The 17,697-nt window shown below is 33.4% G+C and overlaps 1 protein-coding gene across 1 annotated transcript; it reads right to left on the bottom strand.

Moving 5' to 3' along the window:
* Window positions 1-4,913: 4,913 nt before the first annotated feature.
* LOC145002202 (transcription factor TCP15-like) lies at window positions 4,914-6,553 on the bottom strand. The gene has a single exon (XM_078961528.1). The coding sequence runs from the start codon at window positions 6,333-6,335 to the stop codon at window positions 5,154-5,156; it is 1,182 nt and encodes a 393-aa protein (XP_078817654.1). The 5' UTR covers window positions 6,336-6,553; the 3' UTR covers window positions 4,914-5,153.
* Window positions 6,554-17,697: the final 11,144 nt, after the last annotated feature.

The following is a 17,697-nucleotide window of genomic DNA, read 5'->3' as shown; positions in this document are numbered from 1 at the left end:
TGTTGTTGGAGGAGGAATTAAAAGCATCGTTAGGAGTCGACATCTGAAAGAGAAGAAAGACAAGATTTAGGTTAGATCAAAGTAATCCTCAATATAACACGCAAATGAAATATTAAGGCTAAGATCCAACTAGATAATTCACAACTTAGAAAAGGGATGCCGTAATCTAATTGTTAAATAAATAAAGGTAGGTAAATGACGATTTACCAATTTCACCATGAAAAGCAAAATTTAAACGAATTAGATTTTAAATGAAATTCCTAGATCTTTTGAGATTCATTGAACTATTCAATGGCATGTTTAATCTCGATTATGCTCTTCCATTTGTGACTTGGATACCGAGGATCACAAACAAGATGTGAATAACCATGCAAATTAGCTTGGTACTATCGATGCCATTTATCATCTCATTTTTATGTTCTGGTCAGCCACACACGCTCCATTAATCAATGATAATTTATGAGACACCCATTGCCACTCTTTATCATGTCCATATTAGTGTGCTGGTTAACCATACACGCTCTACTAACGACTTATAAAGTGCAATGAGCAGTTTCATGGATTAGCATCAAATTCACATCTTTCCTAAAGTAATGAAGATTAGGAATTTGAAAAATATTTTAGTTAATTTATAATTTCATTATACTTATTAATGAGGATTAATTTTCCTATCAAACCCGTACGACTAACGAACGTCCACCAATTAAGGAAGTGGTGGGTGAGAGTGGACACCCATTCAATTATCATTTTATAGGCAGTTTCATTATACCATTCTTATAGACAGGCTCGGTGAATAAGGTATACTAACGGTTCGACTGACTTGTCTTATACATATAGTAAATATTAAACATTTAATTTTACACATAGTATAAGGTGTATTTTAAACATTTCAAAATACTAGGTTCAATTATTAAATTTCGAAAATCAAAACTTTTAACTTAAATTTAAAAGTTAAACCATATGATTTAATAATTATCTTAATTAAACATTTAATTAATTTATTTAAATCAGATGAGGTTTAACCAATCAAATTAATCAAGATAATTTAACCTAAATCCCCTAAATTTTGAAAAAAGATAGGAGGGACAAATCAAACTTTATAATTATCTAGTTAATCAAATAAGGAGATAATTATAAAAAATAAGAAACCCTACCAAAATCCTAATTATGAAAAATCTTGTGGAGGAAGGCAAGGATTTCAATCCTATCCATATTTAAAAAATCTAGAGGGTTAAGGAAACCCTAAATTCGAAACTTGTAGGACAAGGGAAATGGTTAAAACCCTTTCAAAAATTTCCAAACTAGAGCTTAGGAAACCCTAATTTCGAAAAAAACCTAAGTCCAAAGGGTTTAATTGCTATAAACCCTAATTGATCAAATTCAAACATATGCAATCAAATTCAATAGAAAACAAGTCAAGACTCTGAAACCACTGATGAGTTTTGAGCATAACAAATAAAAACCAATGTGTGTATGCAACCCTAATTCTTGGATCTATATTTTCTCTAATTGAACATACAACTTTAAACATCAAATGGAAAACCCTAGGAGATATATATTATTTTAGAAATTCATAACTAGGGTTAGTAAACATACCTTTGGTTGTTATGTAGTAATAACAATGAAAAATCCAAGTCTTCTTGAACCTTGATAGCAAGCGTCACAAGGGTCACGCCTCTAGTAGATCACACCCAAGCTAAGCAAGAGGATAAGAGAAGAGAGAGGATGAGGAGCTCTAGAAATTAAGCTATTCTTCTAGGGTTATAGATGGCTGAAAATTCTAAGGCTTAAGGGCATATTTATAGTGCATATAGGATACACTCGATAACCCTAATTTAAATAAAATATTACTAATTCAAATAGGTAATTATCCACCTCCTTAATTATCCACATGGGGTAATCTAGAAACCCTAATTATCCTTAGGAATTCCATCCACCACCTTCCCTAGAAACGTTCTGAAATCTATTGTTCAACTATTGAGCAATTGCACTTTAGTCCTTTCACTTTTAATTAATTTTTTTAATCCTGAAACTAATTCCAATTAATTTTTGATTAAATATTACTATTTCTAATTATTATATTATTCTCATAATATATTAACAAATTATTTATTTAAGTTTATTAATTAAATAATAAATTCTACCTTTCTCTCCAAAAGTCATCTTGTGTAGTTGCTATTTATGAGGGTAACCTAAAAGGATTGTGCTACTATCAATTAAAGTATATACCAATTATAGTTATGGGCTTAGACACCTACTATAACAGACACACCTTAGTATGCTGGACGCACACGTCGTACGCATGACGTACGTCAGGTTCATACAAACCCTATTTTTTTAGGGTTTTGGCTTATATTTAAGCATCATTATAGACTCACATCTCATTCTAATTCAACCTCTTTTTGTGGAATCGATCTTTAAACAATCCCTAAGAGAAATAGTGCATTTTTAGAGCCTTTAGAGAGTTTTGAAGTGGTTTTGAATAAAGAAGAAGATGGTGAGAAGATATTGGAGTTGAGAGCATTTTGGATCTGGGATTTCTACCTTGTTTGCAGCCTCTTGAAGGTATAAAGATTGCAACTTTAGCACTCCATCTTGTAAATCTATATTTTCTCATCTTTTAAGTTACTTTTTGGTCCCAAAATGGTGATTCTTGAGTATTGCATGTTCTTGACCCATTAAGTCGTCCTTTCAGACCTTATGAAGGGCCTTGAGTCATAAAAATGGGGTCTTATATGTTTGTTTTGCTCCATGTATTCTTTAGAAGGCCTTAATGTATTAAGATGTTGAGTTAAGCACTTAATTGACATGCAATGTGATAAAGTTGGAAACTTTATGACTCTTAAGGATGATTTAGCCTTGGATCTGGAAATAGGACATAAGAGCTTAAGGCATTAAGCTCTTAATATAGATTTAAGTGGTCTGGGCGTACGCCCTGCGTACCTGGAGTACGCAGGGCGTACGAGGTTAAACATCCTGTTTGAAGTCAAGGGTTAGGTACACCCGGTATAATTTTGGAGTACGCCCATATACGTGTCAACTCGACTAAGTTGACTCAGCTAGGTTGACCCGACTGGGTTGACTCAGTTGACTCTCATTTTGACTGTGACTTTGACCAAATTTGACCAATGGGTATTTTGGTTGGTGTTTAAGAATTGGTCTATTGGATGGTGTTTGAGAATTTGGTATTTTGGATGAATACATGTCGGTTTGAGCCGAGATTCAGAGTCTAGACCTCATCAACTACTGATCAGATCGAGAGGTGATTTTTTCCCCACAATACTTATGGGTCGAAGGCACTAAGGCCGACCCATTGGATTAGATATCCTGTTATGTGATAGGATGTTATCGTGTTGTAGTGATCGGTTAGACGGGTATCATGGTATATAGGATGATGCTATTCTTAATGATATGTAGATCTACCTGTCGCCTGTTGATTGGTTATATGTTTATCTGTTATATATGCGCATATGTTAATTGGTGCGTGAGCCAACGACCGAGAGCATTCTAACATGGGATATTTCATCCCGAGGATGATTAGACCTAAAGGTTGATTGGGTATGGGGTATTCCAACCCGATGGTTGATTGGACCTATAGTATATTGGTATTCCAACCCGGTGGTTGAATGGACCCATAGTATATTGGCATTCAAACCCGATGGTTGATTGGGCCTGGGGTATTCCAACCCGATGCTTGACTGGACCTATAGTATAGTGGAATTCTAAACCGATGGTTGATTGGGACTGGGGTATTCCAACCCGATGGTTGACTGAACCCATTGTATATTGGGATTCCACGTAGGGTATTCTATCCCGAGGACGACTGGACTCAGATGATGGTTGGGCCTGGGGTATTCCAACCCGATGGTTGATTGGACCCGACATGTTGTTGTATATATTATATGTTTATGTGTTAGTACTTTAGAGGAATTCACTAAGCTTCATGCTTATAGTTTTGGTTTATGCTTTCAGGTACTTCAGAGGACCGTGGCAAGGCGAAGGCGTGATTGTATACATCCCGATTCATATGTTTTTTTATCTTGGCAGACTCTAATTTTAAATAATGTTTTGGAAACAATGATTTTGTAAACACTTCTTTTAGTAAATAGGTTGTTCTGAGTAGGTTATATTTGTTGTAATTTTTGGGATGTTACATTAAAAAACTTCTAGACTCTCTTTTATGTGGGAAAAACAAAGATAACTTAAACACCAACATATATTAATAGTTTGTGTATCTGTTTTTATTAGCTTGGGGTCTTTTTATAGAGAATTATTATACATAGATTTAAAGCCATGGTTGGACTTTCTGTTTAATATTTATAATTTTTTTTTCTAGATTAGCTTCTATTTGATATTTGGAAACTTATATCAGTTAGTTTGGGCTTCATTGTAATCAACATTTCAATGTGAAGTGTTTACTTTAGCTTCTTAGATATTCTATCTAATGTTGTTTTAATATTTGTTTTGCAAACTCATATATTCTTAATCATGTTGAAATAGCTCTCGAGTGTATAAATCTAGACTATTTCTAAGAACCCAATATTGCTTGTGGGTAGTGGTGATATAAGGTATGTTGTTGTAGTGGTGGTGGTGAGAGTATCTACTGGGTGGAGACAGGAACGGTTAGCTAATGGATAGGGTTTAGTTTTTTATTTCTTATGTTTTAATTAACAATCTATTAAAGAACTAGAGAAAAGAAACTTGAAATGGAATATTATTAATTTTATATTCTACATGGACCAAAATTGTAAAATCTAAATATAAGGAATTAAAGATCGGACGAGAAGTGCAAGTGACTCTCATAAGAGATTATAAGTTCAAGTTTTGATGAAGACATGTATGTTTATTTAAAAATAGATTAGTTAGCTTTTTGTATCAAAAATAAAATTAAAAATAAATAAAAAAAATAAAAATAAAAACAACTAAATAAAATAAATAATATAATACCATGATAGTACATCGTGTAAACAATGTCATTCTCTACCCCTTCATCAAAATCCTAATACGTTTGTAATTTTCGTCACACAAAATGAAATTAAAATTTTACCAAAAATTAAATTTCCAAAATTGAGGAACAAATCAAATCTCACGTGTGTTTAGTGTTTGCATATCAAATAAATAACGCAATATTAACCACCGGTGGCGGGAGTCAGCTACGAGTGGTGGCTGGTCGTGTCATGCCGATCATCTCCACCACGGCCTCCGTCATGAGAGCCATTCTGTTGCTGTTCAGATGCCCCGTGACCGTATATAGGCCGGTATGAGTTTAACCCAGCAAGCATGTTCAGTTGTCCTTCACTGTAACCACCTCCGCCTACACCACCACTGCCACCGCTAATCCCCGGTTGCTGACTTGGCAAAAGCGCCAACGGCGTCGGAAAGTTCATGAAATGCAGCCCACTAGAAACGGTGCCTCTGTATAAGGTGCTGTTATTGACGTTTGGAAAAGTCCATACAGCTGGGTCGCCACCCATGGCTTGCTGTTGGTTAGGATTAGCGACCATCCAAAAATTTGTAGGTATTGATGTATGACTAGCCGCCAAAGCTCCCGAGTTTGACTGAAGTAGATAATTTCCCATCTGTTGCTGGTGGAGCGACGATAAATCCTGCTCCGTGGGCTGTCTACGCTTCCTTCCCATACCCTCCTCCGGCGACTCTGATAACTCCACTGAATTATCTCTTAATTCTTCTTTTGCTTGTATAATCTGATTTAGAATGGTCGTGGACCCAAAATTCAAAAGGTTTGACGATGGACTATCTGGTCCAATTCCCGGAAAAAGATTTCTTCTTTGTGGGAGAGTAAAATTAGGGTTGAAATAAGTGGATCGGAGCTGAGAAGGAACCGACATACTGGACCCGGAGCTTCGGAGGGAGATATTGAGTGAAGTGAAGTTCGCCGGAATGGTGCCTGTGCCGGTCGCTGCTATGACAGCAGGCTCGGCTTGTTGAAGTAGCCACTCGACGGTTTCTCCGTCAGACTTGTGTCCTAGTTCCCGAGTAAGTTGAAAAACCCTGGCGGCGCAAAGCGCTGGCATACGGATGCGACGGCCACGGCCGTCAACCTTTGTATGTCGATCTTTGGTTGAAGTTCTCTTAGGGAGTTGTTTCTTTGAAAGCTCTGTGGATGAGGTAGCGGCGGCGGTTGAGGTTAGGAGAGTGGAGGCGTTGCATCGAACCATAGGATTTAGGTTAGTCTTATTAGTGTCGGTAGCGATTGCAAGAGATGGGTATGCATCAGTGGCGGAGGAGGAACAAACTTCGTCGTCTTTCTTTTCAAGAAGTTGGAAGGGAAAGTTAGGTCTGTGGTGGAAATGATCATATGTACTACCATCCATGACCACAGGTGATCAAATATAAATACACAGACCGATTCACACACATAAACCTGGAAAAAACACACGCCCTCTCTAGTCTTCTTGATCTTTCTTCACTTGTAGGGTCTTCCCGTCTCTTTCTGATTCTCAAATGGAGTTGAGTTTCTTTGAACTTGATGTTTGCAGCAGAGAGAGAGAGAGAGAGAGAGAGAGAGAGAGAGAGAGAGAGAGAGAGAGAGAGAGACTTAAGGAACAAAGATAATGAATGATAATTATATGGTTGAGCTTTAAAAAGCGAAAAGAAAATAATAATAATAATAAAAGTATAAAACTAAGGTGAAATTCAAAGTTCGTAACATAAGTTTGCCAAATTACACGTTTCTTCCAGTCTACCATCACTTAAAATTATCCAACATGTTACCTCAACTTCAAATAAATCTCTCTTGGTCGACAGCTAACTCTAATGCGTACACCTTCCCTTTAACAAGATTTATTTATAACCCATTTAATTTAATGCAAAGAACAATGTTCTATATTTTTCTCGTACCATTATTATAGTAAATATTTAATGTAGGGGTGTGCATAAACCATATAAATGGTCCGTACCGCACCGCATAACGTGGTTTTAAAAAGTTCGTGGTACGTGTTGTGGTTTGTGATTCTGTTAAATAGCATCACGTTTTACGGTTAGTGGTTTTAACTATAAAACTACAACAGTTCAATATATATATATATATATATATATATATATATATATATATATATATATATCGGGTTCATTTGAGACCAATCTAATTTTGTGAGACCGTGAGACCAAATCTAAAAATAATTTTAAAATGCAAAATAAATGGAAAAATCCAAAAATTCTTTTTGTTAAATATTATTTTCGGAACTTGAATTAACTAAAAAAAAATAAAAAAATATAAAAAATAAAAAATAAAAATAAAAAAAATTCCGTTTTTTTTTTAAAAATACGTGAAATATTCTAAATAGAATATTACACTGATATATTCTAAAAAATAATTTTAAAATGCAAAATAAATAGAAAAATCTAAAAATTCTTTTTTTAAATATTATTTTCGGAACTTGAATTAACTAAAAAAAATAAAAAAAAAATCTATATTTTTTTTTAAAATACGTGAAATATTCTAATATATATATATATATATATATATATATATATATATATATATATATATATATATATATATATATATATATATATATATATATATAGTAGCCGTTTATCCGCGCAAAACGGTGGGCGACAAATAATTTGTTTCGACAATTAATTTCTTTTCGATAGAGAATGATTATTTTCAATTCAATTATTAGTTTGTTTTAGGAAACATGTTATATTAAAAATAAAGAAAATTCAAGAAATGACCAAATTATAGGGTGTTGAGTATTTATTTGGATGAAAAAAGATCTGATCAAAACCTTGGAAGAGAAGATTTATAGGAGTTTGTTTAAATTTTAATATTATTTTATCAGTGATTAGTTGTACAATTAGCTTAATGATTTGGACGTCTTAAAAAAATATTATTATTTTATTCAATCTATGTTTAGAAATAATGAGATTTGTTTTATAAGATAGTATATATATATATATATATATATATATATATATATATATATATATATATATATATATATATATATATATATATATATATATATATATATATATATATATATATATATATGGTTTGATTTCGGTGAAAACTCTTTTTTCGGTGAGAACTTGTGATGACAACTTTAAAAAATCTAAAAAAATAAAAAATCATAAAACCGAACATAGTATTATAACGGAGAGGAAAAAAATTAGAATTTTTTTTTTAAAACATTAAAATTGAATCATGGGTTATAAAAAGTGAATCATGGATCCTAAAAATGATCCATGCTTCAATTTTAATGATCAATTTTTTTTCTCTAATATAGTATTATGCTCAACTTTATGTTTTGTACTTTTTTATATATTGTTTGTAAATTTTTTAAGGTGTTCTTACGAGTACTCACGGAAAAAAAGAGTCATCATATGATCTTATCTCTCTTTCCTCTCTCTTTCTTTCTTTCTCTCTCTCTCTCTATCTATCTATCTATCTATATATATATATATATATATATATATATATATATATATGTCATCTAATTCTATATAATGTTGTTCTATACACACTTTGGCCCCGTTTGATAGTTGCTGACTGAGAAAGTAATGACTGGAAAATGTCTGTCTGGGTAAGAAATCCTGACTGAGTAAGAAATCTTGTTGTTTGATTGTACATCTGACTGAATGTGCTGAGTAATAAAAATTGACCATTTTACCCTGCTATTATATATAGTGATGGATTAAGTTGTTGAATAATTATAAAAGCATACATATTGTCATACAAAATGTAAATTACACATAAACAAAAAATGTCATACAAAATGTAAATTAAACATAAATCATTTAATATCCAAATAAAAACATAATGAAATTTAAAATAACGTAATAATTTAATGTAAAGTAGGTGAAAGAAGTTGATTTGCAATCTGATCACGCAAAACATGCTTATATTCAACGACTTCTGGACCCTATTCTATGCCTTGTATATTTTCTCTATCAATTCCCCCACCTTGGACGTCAGGAGTAACCATAGTGTCCTCCTCAAAATTTGTAAACAAGTCATCTTCAATATTGTATTTCTTTATAAAATTATGGACCGCGACACAAGCATTGACTATGTCTCTTAGCACTGTAAAAGGATAAGGAGCCATTTGTTTTAAGATTGGGAATCTCGCCTTCAATACACCATAAGCACGCTCAATAACATTTCTAAGTTGTGCATGAGCATAATTGAACCTTTCTTCTCTAGTTAATGGTTCGCCTCTTCGAAAATTGGCTAACTAATACCTAGTATTGCGGTATGGAGCCATAAATGCACGAGTGTTTGTATAAGAGACATCACAAATATAATGTTTATCTGCAAATGAGTGTGACACATATTATATAAAGAAGATAGATGATAAAAATTATATAAAGATTACAAATCTGGTGGAGGAAATGGAAATCCAGAAGTCGAATTGAATGCAACTTCTTTCAAAACTCTTGAATCATGTGCTATACCCTCCCATCCAGCCAAAACAAAGGTGAATATCATATCAAAATCACAAATTCCTATTACATTTTGAAAATATTCTCCTTTTCCTCTTCCCCCATAATGAGTTTGTTGATCAACGGGTACAACTGCATGTACAAGAGTTCCATCTAATGCACCTATTGCTCCGAAAAAAATATTTTTTAACCGTATATGTCATTCCGAGTTATGTCTTGTTGGATTAGGAGTTGTTGGTACTATAATTTCTTTTGCAAAACACATCATTGCAGATAGGACCTTGTGAAAACATTGACGAATCATTTGTGTGGAGTGATGAAATATTCCCTTAACTGCACGAAAATATTCATTATGTCCTATAACATGTAAGAACATAGTCATCTTCTCTTCAATTCTTATTGTCCTACTAGCTTGCAACCAATTTTTTTTGGGTAAAATGGCTGCATAATAATTCAAATGCCTCTTATGTAAGACACATCATATTGAAACATTGAGTAGGGTCTATGTACATTAAATCTTGCGTATACGCATATCCACTTGAATCGTTATCTCTAATTCTATGAATTCTGATTAGTCTGCGCCGATTTGACCTCAACCAATAAAACACAAATAAAAGAAAAGCTACAACTTCACCATCAGAAACCATACTTGACCTGTTACAAACAATTATGTAACATGTTAAAGTAAAAAAAAAAAAATCATGCACCAAAGTAACAAAAGTCATATAAGAAACGTCATATAACAAAAGTCATATTCAATATCCAATAACATATCATCCAAACTAGTAACAAAAAACTAGTAAACATCATCTGAAATAACATATCATCCAAACTAGTAACAAAAACTAGTAAACATCATCCAAAAAAGTCATCAAACACGGGATCCAAAAAACTAGTAACCAAACTTTTCTACCTGCACCCATCAAAGGTAACCATACTTCCTACCCCCACCCATCACCCACGACTCACAACTAGTATGCGAAAGTCGTAACCAAACTTTTCGAACATCAGCACTTTCACCAAATAACAAAAGAGCGGTCTTGTGTCTTTCATCTTCTTCTCCCTATTCTATTTTGTTTAATTTCTCCATACACGCATCAACATCCTTATCAATTTCACTTTTTTCAATTCTTTCATTTTTTCCACTAACGACCTTGCAAGCTTGACAATCTCTTCTTCAAATTCTAATGCCCTTGCATCTCTTTTTTTCTCACAAACTCTTTTGTTTCCACCAACTTTCGTATTTTTTGAATGCTTTGAAGACTCTTCACTTGGACGTACGTATTGTGTTGGGGTTTCAATTGGAACATCATCATCAAAATCATGGGCACTAAACTCTTCCACATGAAGGAGTGTAGAAGATAACCCCCAACTTTGAAAGCTGGTTGAGGTCGACCCTTAAAATAGTTGGGTGCAAAGATCACGAAACAGCAGGGGTTTAGTTTTCAGTGACAACACGTACTTGTTCAACTATTTATAATTTTTATAAATATTAGTATTTTTTTTAAAATAATCATAATAGTATTTGTTATAAAAATATTACCTTTCCCTCTTCCTTTCATTGTTCATTGGTCAGATTAAATTTATTTTTTATAGGATCATATATATTGACGGTTTTGTTTTTCAGTTTCACCCAAGCAACATATTTTGATTTGAAGTAGTCAAAGTGGTTTCTCATTTGCTTCTGATCAACCTCTTGATCATGCTCGTTTATCAATTTTTCGCGTATTGTCTTCCATGAACTTGCCTTAAACTCAGAACTCTCATGACCATTAGTAGTTAGTTTGTGGATACAAGCATCAAGAAAGGTTTTATACTTACTCTCATTCCAAACCAAGATCCTAAAATATAAATAACAACTTTCTACCGAAATCAACATCATGCTAAATAAAAATAGCACAACTATACAAAAAAAAAAGAATTTCATTACAATTGGATTCTGATTTCATAGATTATACACACAAAAAAAAAAGAATTCTGATTAATATTTTATTCATAAACCAATTCATATTTTATAACAATAGCACATCTAAACACGAGATTTCATAAACAAATTCAGATTTCATAAAATTAGAGCAATAAACAAAAAAAAGTCTAGATTTTATAAAATTAGAGCAATACACAGTGATTGTTTCTTAATCAAGCCATTATTTATTTAGTAAACAATAGTTGAAGAATTCTTGATTGTTTCTTAAAATTCAGATTTCATAAAATTTAGATTCAATAAAAAATTCAGATTTCATAAAATTCATATTTCACAAAAAAAGAATTCTTGATCGTTTCTTAATTGTAAGATATTATAATGGTGTAACAAACATTATTTATTTAGTAAACAATAACTGAAAATTATATAAGTTATAGTCATGCCATCCGTCCCTTATGCACAGGAAAAATATTAATTCTTGACCACTATTTCTCAGATGTTTGACTAAAAGAACTGTTGGGTTAGACAAGGGGAGGATGGAAGTTTATGCGATGGTTGCAGGCTTATACTATGATCTTCAAGTTGATTACTCTACTCAATTATGGAAAGAGTTCTTGAAGAGTATTGAGAACACGAATGCTCTTCATGGCATTTCATGTGCTCGATATTGGAGTTTGATTGTACAATATTTTATGAGAAGGAAGGGATTTTGTTTCCAGCAGATGAAGAAAAGGTTGTGTTTCATGTTTATACTTGTCCGAAGGATGCAACTGATGATACTGAAGAATTTCCAATTGTTGCTCGCATTCTTGATGATATTCTGAAAAGAGTTGATCCCACCAACAAAGTTCTAATCACATACTTACAAACCATCGATACTTTTGTTGAAACCAGGGTTCTTTTGGCTAGAGAAGAAGAAAAGAAGACTAAACGTTCGAAGAAGGTTGCTGCTGAATCTTTTGAGAAACCTGTCAAAGAATCTAAATCAACAAAGAGTCCGAAGAAAGTACCAATTACAGAGGCCGAGCCAATCCAACCAGAAGTTGTTGTTGCTGATACCCTATTGACTCAAAATGAAATCATTCCTTCGAAGACTGGTGTTTTTCGAAGAATCAAGATGAAGTCAAAACATAAGAGTCGATCACCTCTAATGAATGTCGTTCGCAAACCACAGGTTTCGCATCAAGGAGTTATTTTTTGTGATATGCCTGCCCCTGCTTCACCATCTTCTAAGAAGGGAAGGGCAAATGATACGGCCAAACACATATCGAAGAAGAAGAAAAAGAGTAGGTTGATTATTTCATCAGAGTCTACTACTGATGAAAATGAAACAATTCAAGAAACGCCAGAAGCTGGTCCTCAAAAAGATTCTTCTCATATTGCATCAACTGATGTAATACCACCCGCAGTTTCGGTTGCTAAGACAATTTCTGTGGAGGCACGAACTTCTGACATTTTTGTAAACATATATGATATGGATGCAAATGTCACAATGGGTGAGGATGCTTCGCACACTGGAGACAATGGTAAACCTTCGGATGTTACCCCATATACTATTGTTTTATTACCTTCACAACTCACACCTGTCATTCCTACTACATCCACAACTGATTCTCCTACCTTTGAAAACATCATCAAACAACCAATCACATCTCTTTTTTCTTCACAATCCACTGATCTACCTACCACCACTTCACCAATTCAAGATTCTTCTTTCATGGAAACTGAACATGAGTTAGAAGGTTTTGGAGGAACCTTTGAAAATCTAGAGTTTGATGAAGAAGAGACTGACTTCCCAGATCACATGCTCATGATAATGAAACAGTTCAAGATATTGAATACAAAACTCAATCCAATTCTTCAGTCTCCGTCTGATCTTGGGGGAGGAAATTTAGTGACCAGTCTCGAAGTGGATGGGATGCTAAAGATGGTTGAAGGGAGGATTTCTTCGAAAGCTTCAGGAATGATCAATGATTCTGAGTCTCGTCTTCTAGAGAAAATTGATCTTTGTGATCAGAATAATGAGATGAGGGTCAATGCTCAGAAATCTACATTTGAAGGTGATATGAAGGAATTAAAGTTGGTTGCAAAGGAGAGATATGTTTTGTTTATTCAAGATGTGAAGAAAGTGAGAGAAGATGTGAATTATAAACTCCAAGAACTTAGACAAGATATAGAGAAAGAGATTGCAAATGTTCGTACTGAATTTGCATCTCTGAATCAAAAGGTGGATATCATTTGTGATGCAGTTACTAAATTTGCTAAGTTGTACGAAAGTCTGAGTCCTCAAATTGCTTAACTTTCTACAACAGAGAACAAGAATTTCATGGAGGTTTTTACGTTGTTAAAGGAGCTTAAAACCTTATCTTCAACACCTGCTTCGTCTTCTCTGCTCTCCTCTGAAGATCTTTCATGAAATTTTCCTAATTCGAAGCCTTAATTCTTCAATAGATGGCTCCTATTTCAAGAATATCTAGCCTTCTTCCCACAATGGATGCCCCACCTGCTAGTACATGGGTGCAAGGGAAGAAAAGAAAATTGAAGGTTCGAAGGTTGGAAGCGAAGATGCGAAGGTAGTGGGAAAGGTGTATCCTTCTAAAATCCCAACATCAAAACTAGTGATAGCAACTGTTGGTCCTATCTTTTCAACAATAGTTACAACTGTGCCAATCACAAGACCAATTTTGAAAGGAATTGGGATTGGTAAATCTATTGACACTGGTAGAAGTGATACGAAAGCAAAAGAAGTGATGGAGGAATCTGTTTCGAAGGCAAGGGGAAAATCAATACTAATTGAAAAATATAAAGAAGATAAGAAGGCAGAGGCTGAGGCAGAAGTGGAAAAGATGAGAATGATTCAAAGCATCATGACTCAAAGGGCTAGTGATCCTCCTTGCATGAACAAGGGTGATCCATCAAAGAACTACAATTATGAAACAATTGAAGCCAAAGTTGCATTCAATCACATGTATTCATTTGAGAAGAAGCCTAAAAAGAGTTATATTGTCACGCATACGGATGCAAGCCAATTGGACTTTCCAATTAACGAAATGATGTTCATCATGCCTCAATTTAAAGCAAAAAGTAAATTCAAGGAGAAGGATGAAGGTACTCAAATGAAGATAAGATTTCACGAGGTTCTTACCAAGCCTGCAGAAGAAGTATGGTCCTTGATCAAGATTAAAAAGGTCATAGGTATAAAGAAGGATGTGGTTTTCAAAAACACAGTCCAAAACATGAAGTATATTGTGACCAGGGAAAATGATAATGTGTGCGAGTTTATAATTGCAGACTTTCATTTGATGAACTTGTATGATCTTATACAAGTTGCATTACTACTGAAAGAAAGGTCATTGTCATATCTTCAAAACACAGAGCCTGATGAGTACAAGCTGGGAGTTACTCACATCAAGATTTTTATTGAAAATATTATGAATGTTTAGCAATGACTAATGTGGAGTTGGCTACAACTAAAGGTCTGTAAATTACAGCACCTATTGCTCCTTTGAAGACTCAAGTAGACTTAAAGAAATATGCAGATGGTGAAATATGCTTGAAGCCTTTTGGCTTAGTCTTCTCTGGGAAGGACAAGTCAGGAAAATCAAAAAGATTTTTGTTCCAGGCGGGTGAAGTTGAAAGATATTCTACTTCGCAATATACGATATGAATCATTGCAAGAAGAATAACGAAGGAGACAATAAGGAACTGAAGAAGATTATCTCTTGGTATACCGAGATACGAAGAGTAATGTTGTACTCCATTCAACTACTTACAAACTGAAGTCTTCAACTCTGTTTACAAAGGGAGAGAATGTAAGGGTAGTTTGGTTGTAATGAGTCGAAGTCTTATATGTACTCTTCGTATGATCTGTTATCTATTTTACTAAGGCACATTATTCGAAGTTTAGGTGTCTAGTCCTTAGTATATTTTTTGTACGCTTTTACTCTCCTATAAATATGAGTCTTTACTAGAGTTAGATGAGATTTTTACAGTCTTGTCTATTTTTGCACTCTGTAAACCTAAAGCGTAATATTGAGCTGAATCAAGATCTTATTTACATTGGTGTTCAATCTTTCATACATTTCTGATTTTCAAACTCTGATTAATATTCAAACTCGATTCTTAGATTCTACAAAATTAGATGGTTTTAGGGTCCTATTTATAGTTTAGGTAACATACAAACTATGCCAGATTTGAATTAATTAAATAATAGATTTAATCTCATTTCAAATCTTTTCCTTACGTGCATCCAAGAGGCTTCCAAAAACCCTAGAAGAGTCTCCAAAACCGTCCACCCTTGGATGGTTCTAGAGTTGCCTGCTTTTGTTCAAATATCGAACAATTATAATTCACCCCTTTCACCTTTAATTAATTCCAATTAATCCTAAAATAATTCTTGATTAATTCTGATTAATAATTAATTAATTCTATTTGATTTCTTATTAATTTTTTAACCATATAAATTAACAAATAAATTAATTACGTATTGATCTCATGTTAATTTATTAACAAATGAATTATCTATTTCCAATTAATATATTAATCACATAATATATTTACAAAATATTTATCTCTCTTTATCTCCTAATATCATTTTTATTTATTTTTTGTTATGAGGGAAACCAAAAATATACTCTGCTTCTATTTTCAAGTTTATACCAATTTAGTTATGATCTTATACACCTTAATCCAATAGCATACCACCAAAAGAAAGCACCAAATGGACATTAAGACAGTACCTAAATAGATTTAGGAGAGATGATGAGTTCCAAACACTTTAATCATGGTTGGGGTTTCATTAGAGGCGTTCTAGGGGAGGTAGAGGCGGGAAATGATGACCCCTTCATGGTTAATGTCTTTTAAATACCCCAAAACCCTAAAAAAATGCATAGCCTGGTGGGTCATGGCGCCCAACACTTTCTGATAAATTCATGCTTTTATGGTTTTCAGCTTCATCTTCAAACGATCATAATTTTTTCATTCTAACTCCATTTTCTGTGATCTTTATATGCACTCGAAGGTATTGACAAGTCCAACAATTATATCGACTTATTCTTGGCTTATGACATGTCGAACAAAATCCATTAATTCATGTGAGAATCTCGAATATCACTTTTTCGATTTTACCCTTTGGTTCTAAAGCACAATTCGAGGGCTTAAGTCGCTTAATCAACATTATCAACATCCAATAAAGTCTAAACTCTATTCCATTGAAGTCAGATACCTTTACTCAATCAAATTAGGGCCCGTTATCCTAAAATTAGAAACATCTTGAGACTAGGTGTCACACCTATGATTCTGATTTTACTCCTGGCTAATACCACCACCACCACCACTGATCAACAACACTATCACCAGTTTATAACTCCTTAATCGTTGGATTCATTGCTTTTATGCAGGAGTTAGGATATTCAGACGATCCTCTCTCTTTCTCTCTAATATTCTTTACATGTTCTTCAATTCAATTAAGTAAAATGAAGAGAGTCAAAATAAACATCAAATTATCGCAGTCAAAGCTACCAAGCCAAACCATTATACCTGGGTTTCCACCCACCATCATTTAGATCTACAATGCCAATGTTATCATCGTTCTTCTACAAGATTCATCTTTTACACACATACCGAGCCTTTGAGGAGATAAAGCTTGAGTCTCTCAATATTAATACCTAATCACTAATATTAGAAGATGTGAATCCTTCATTAATGAGTACCTCTAGCTTCCATCATCAACATACCTTATAACTAAAATAATTATCCACTCACACACACACACACACACACTTAGATTGAGTTCGTTAATGGGGTTAAAGGGGGTTTCAAGATTTGGATTATTTAAACCCAGTTGAATAAGATGAAGGGGATCCATAGAATTTAACCTCCTACCTTTTTCCTGAAATCAACAAGAGTATCAGAAAAAAAGTCGATTCATCTTTGATTTATACTTGTAATTAACATAGCTTAGATATTCTTCTGATCTTCCGTTTATAGTCAATGATGATGTGATGTGCATTTTAGTCTGTATTTATTTATTCAAGTTTGAAATTTATAAAACTATTTTTATTTCATTAGACTATTAAATACACTAGGTAGTGTACCTAATCGCCTAATAATATAGCAATGGTAAGAATAAGTGTCGAACTCAAGGAACGGTGTTTTAGCTAATTCTTATCTACTACTAACTAACTAATAATAAAATTAGAAAGGATTTTTTTCTAGTTTTTGAAGACTAGAAACTTAAATTGCCCAACTAACTAACTATCAACTCAATAAGCTAACAGTAATACTAAAGCAAATAAAACAAAGAATATTTAACCAAGGTAAATAAGAGACTTTCGTTTAGCTTCAGATTTATTTGTTATTAT

This window comes from Lactuca saligna, chromosome 1, assembly GCF_052625555.1.
Source record: "Lactuca saligna cultivar CGN05327 chromosome 1, ASM5262555v1, whole genome shotgun sequence".
Classification (NCBI taxonomy): domain Eukaryota; kingdom Viridiplantae; phylum Streptophyta; class Magnoliopsida; order Asterales; family Asteraceae; genus Lactuca; species Lactuca saligna.
This window is presented reverse-complemented; position numbering and strand designations above follow the sequence as displayed.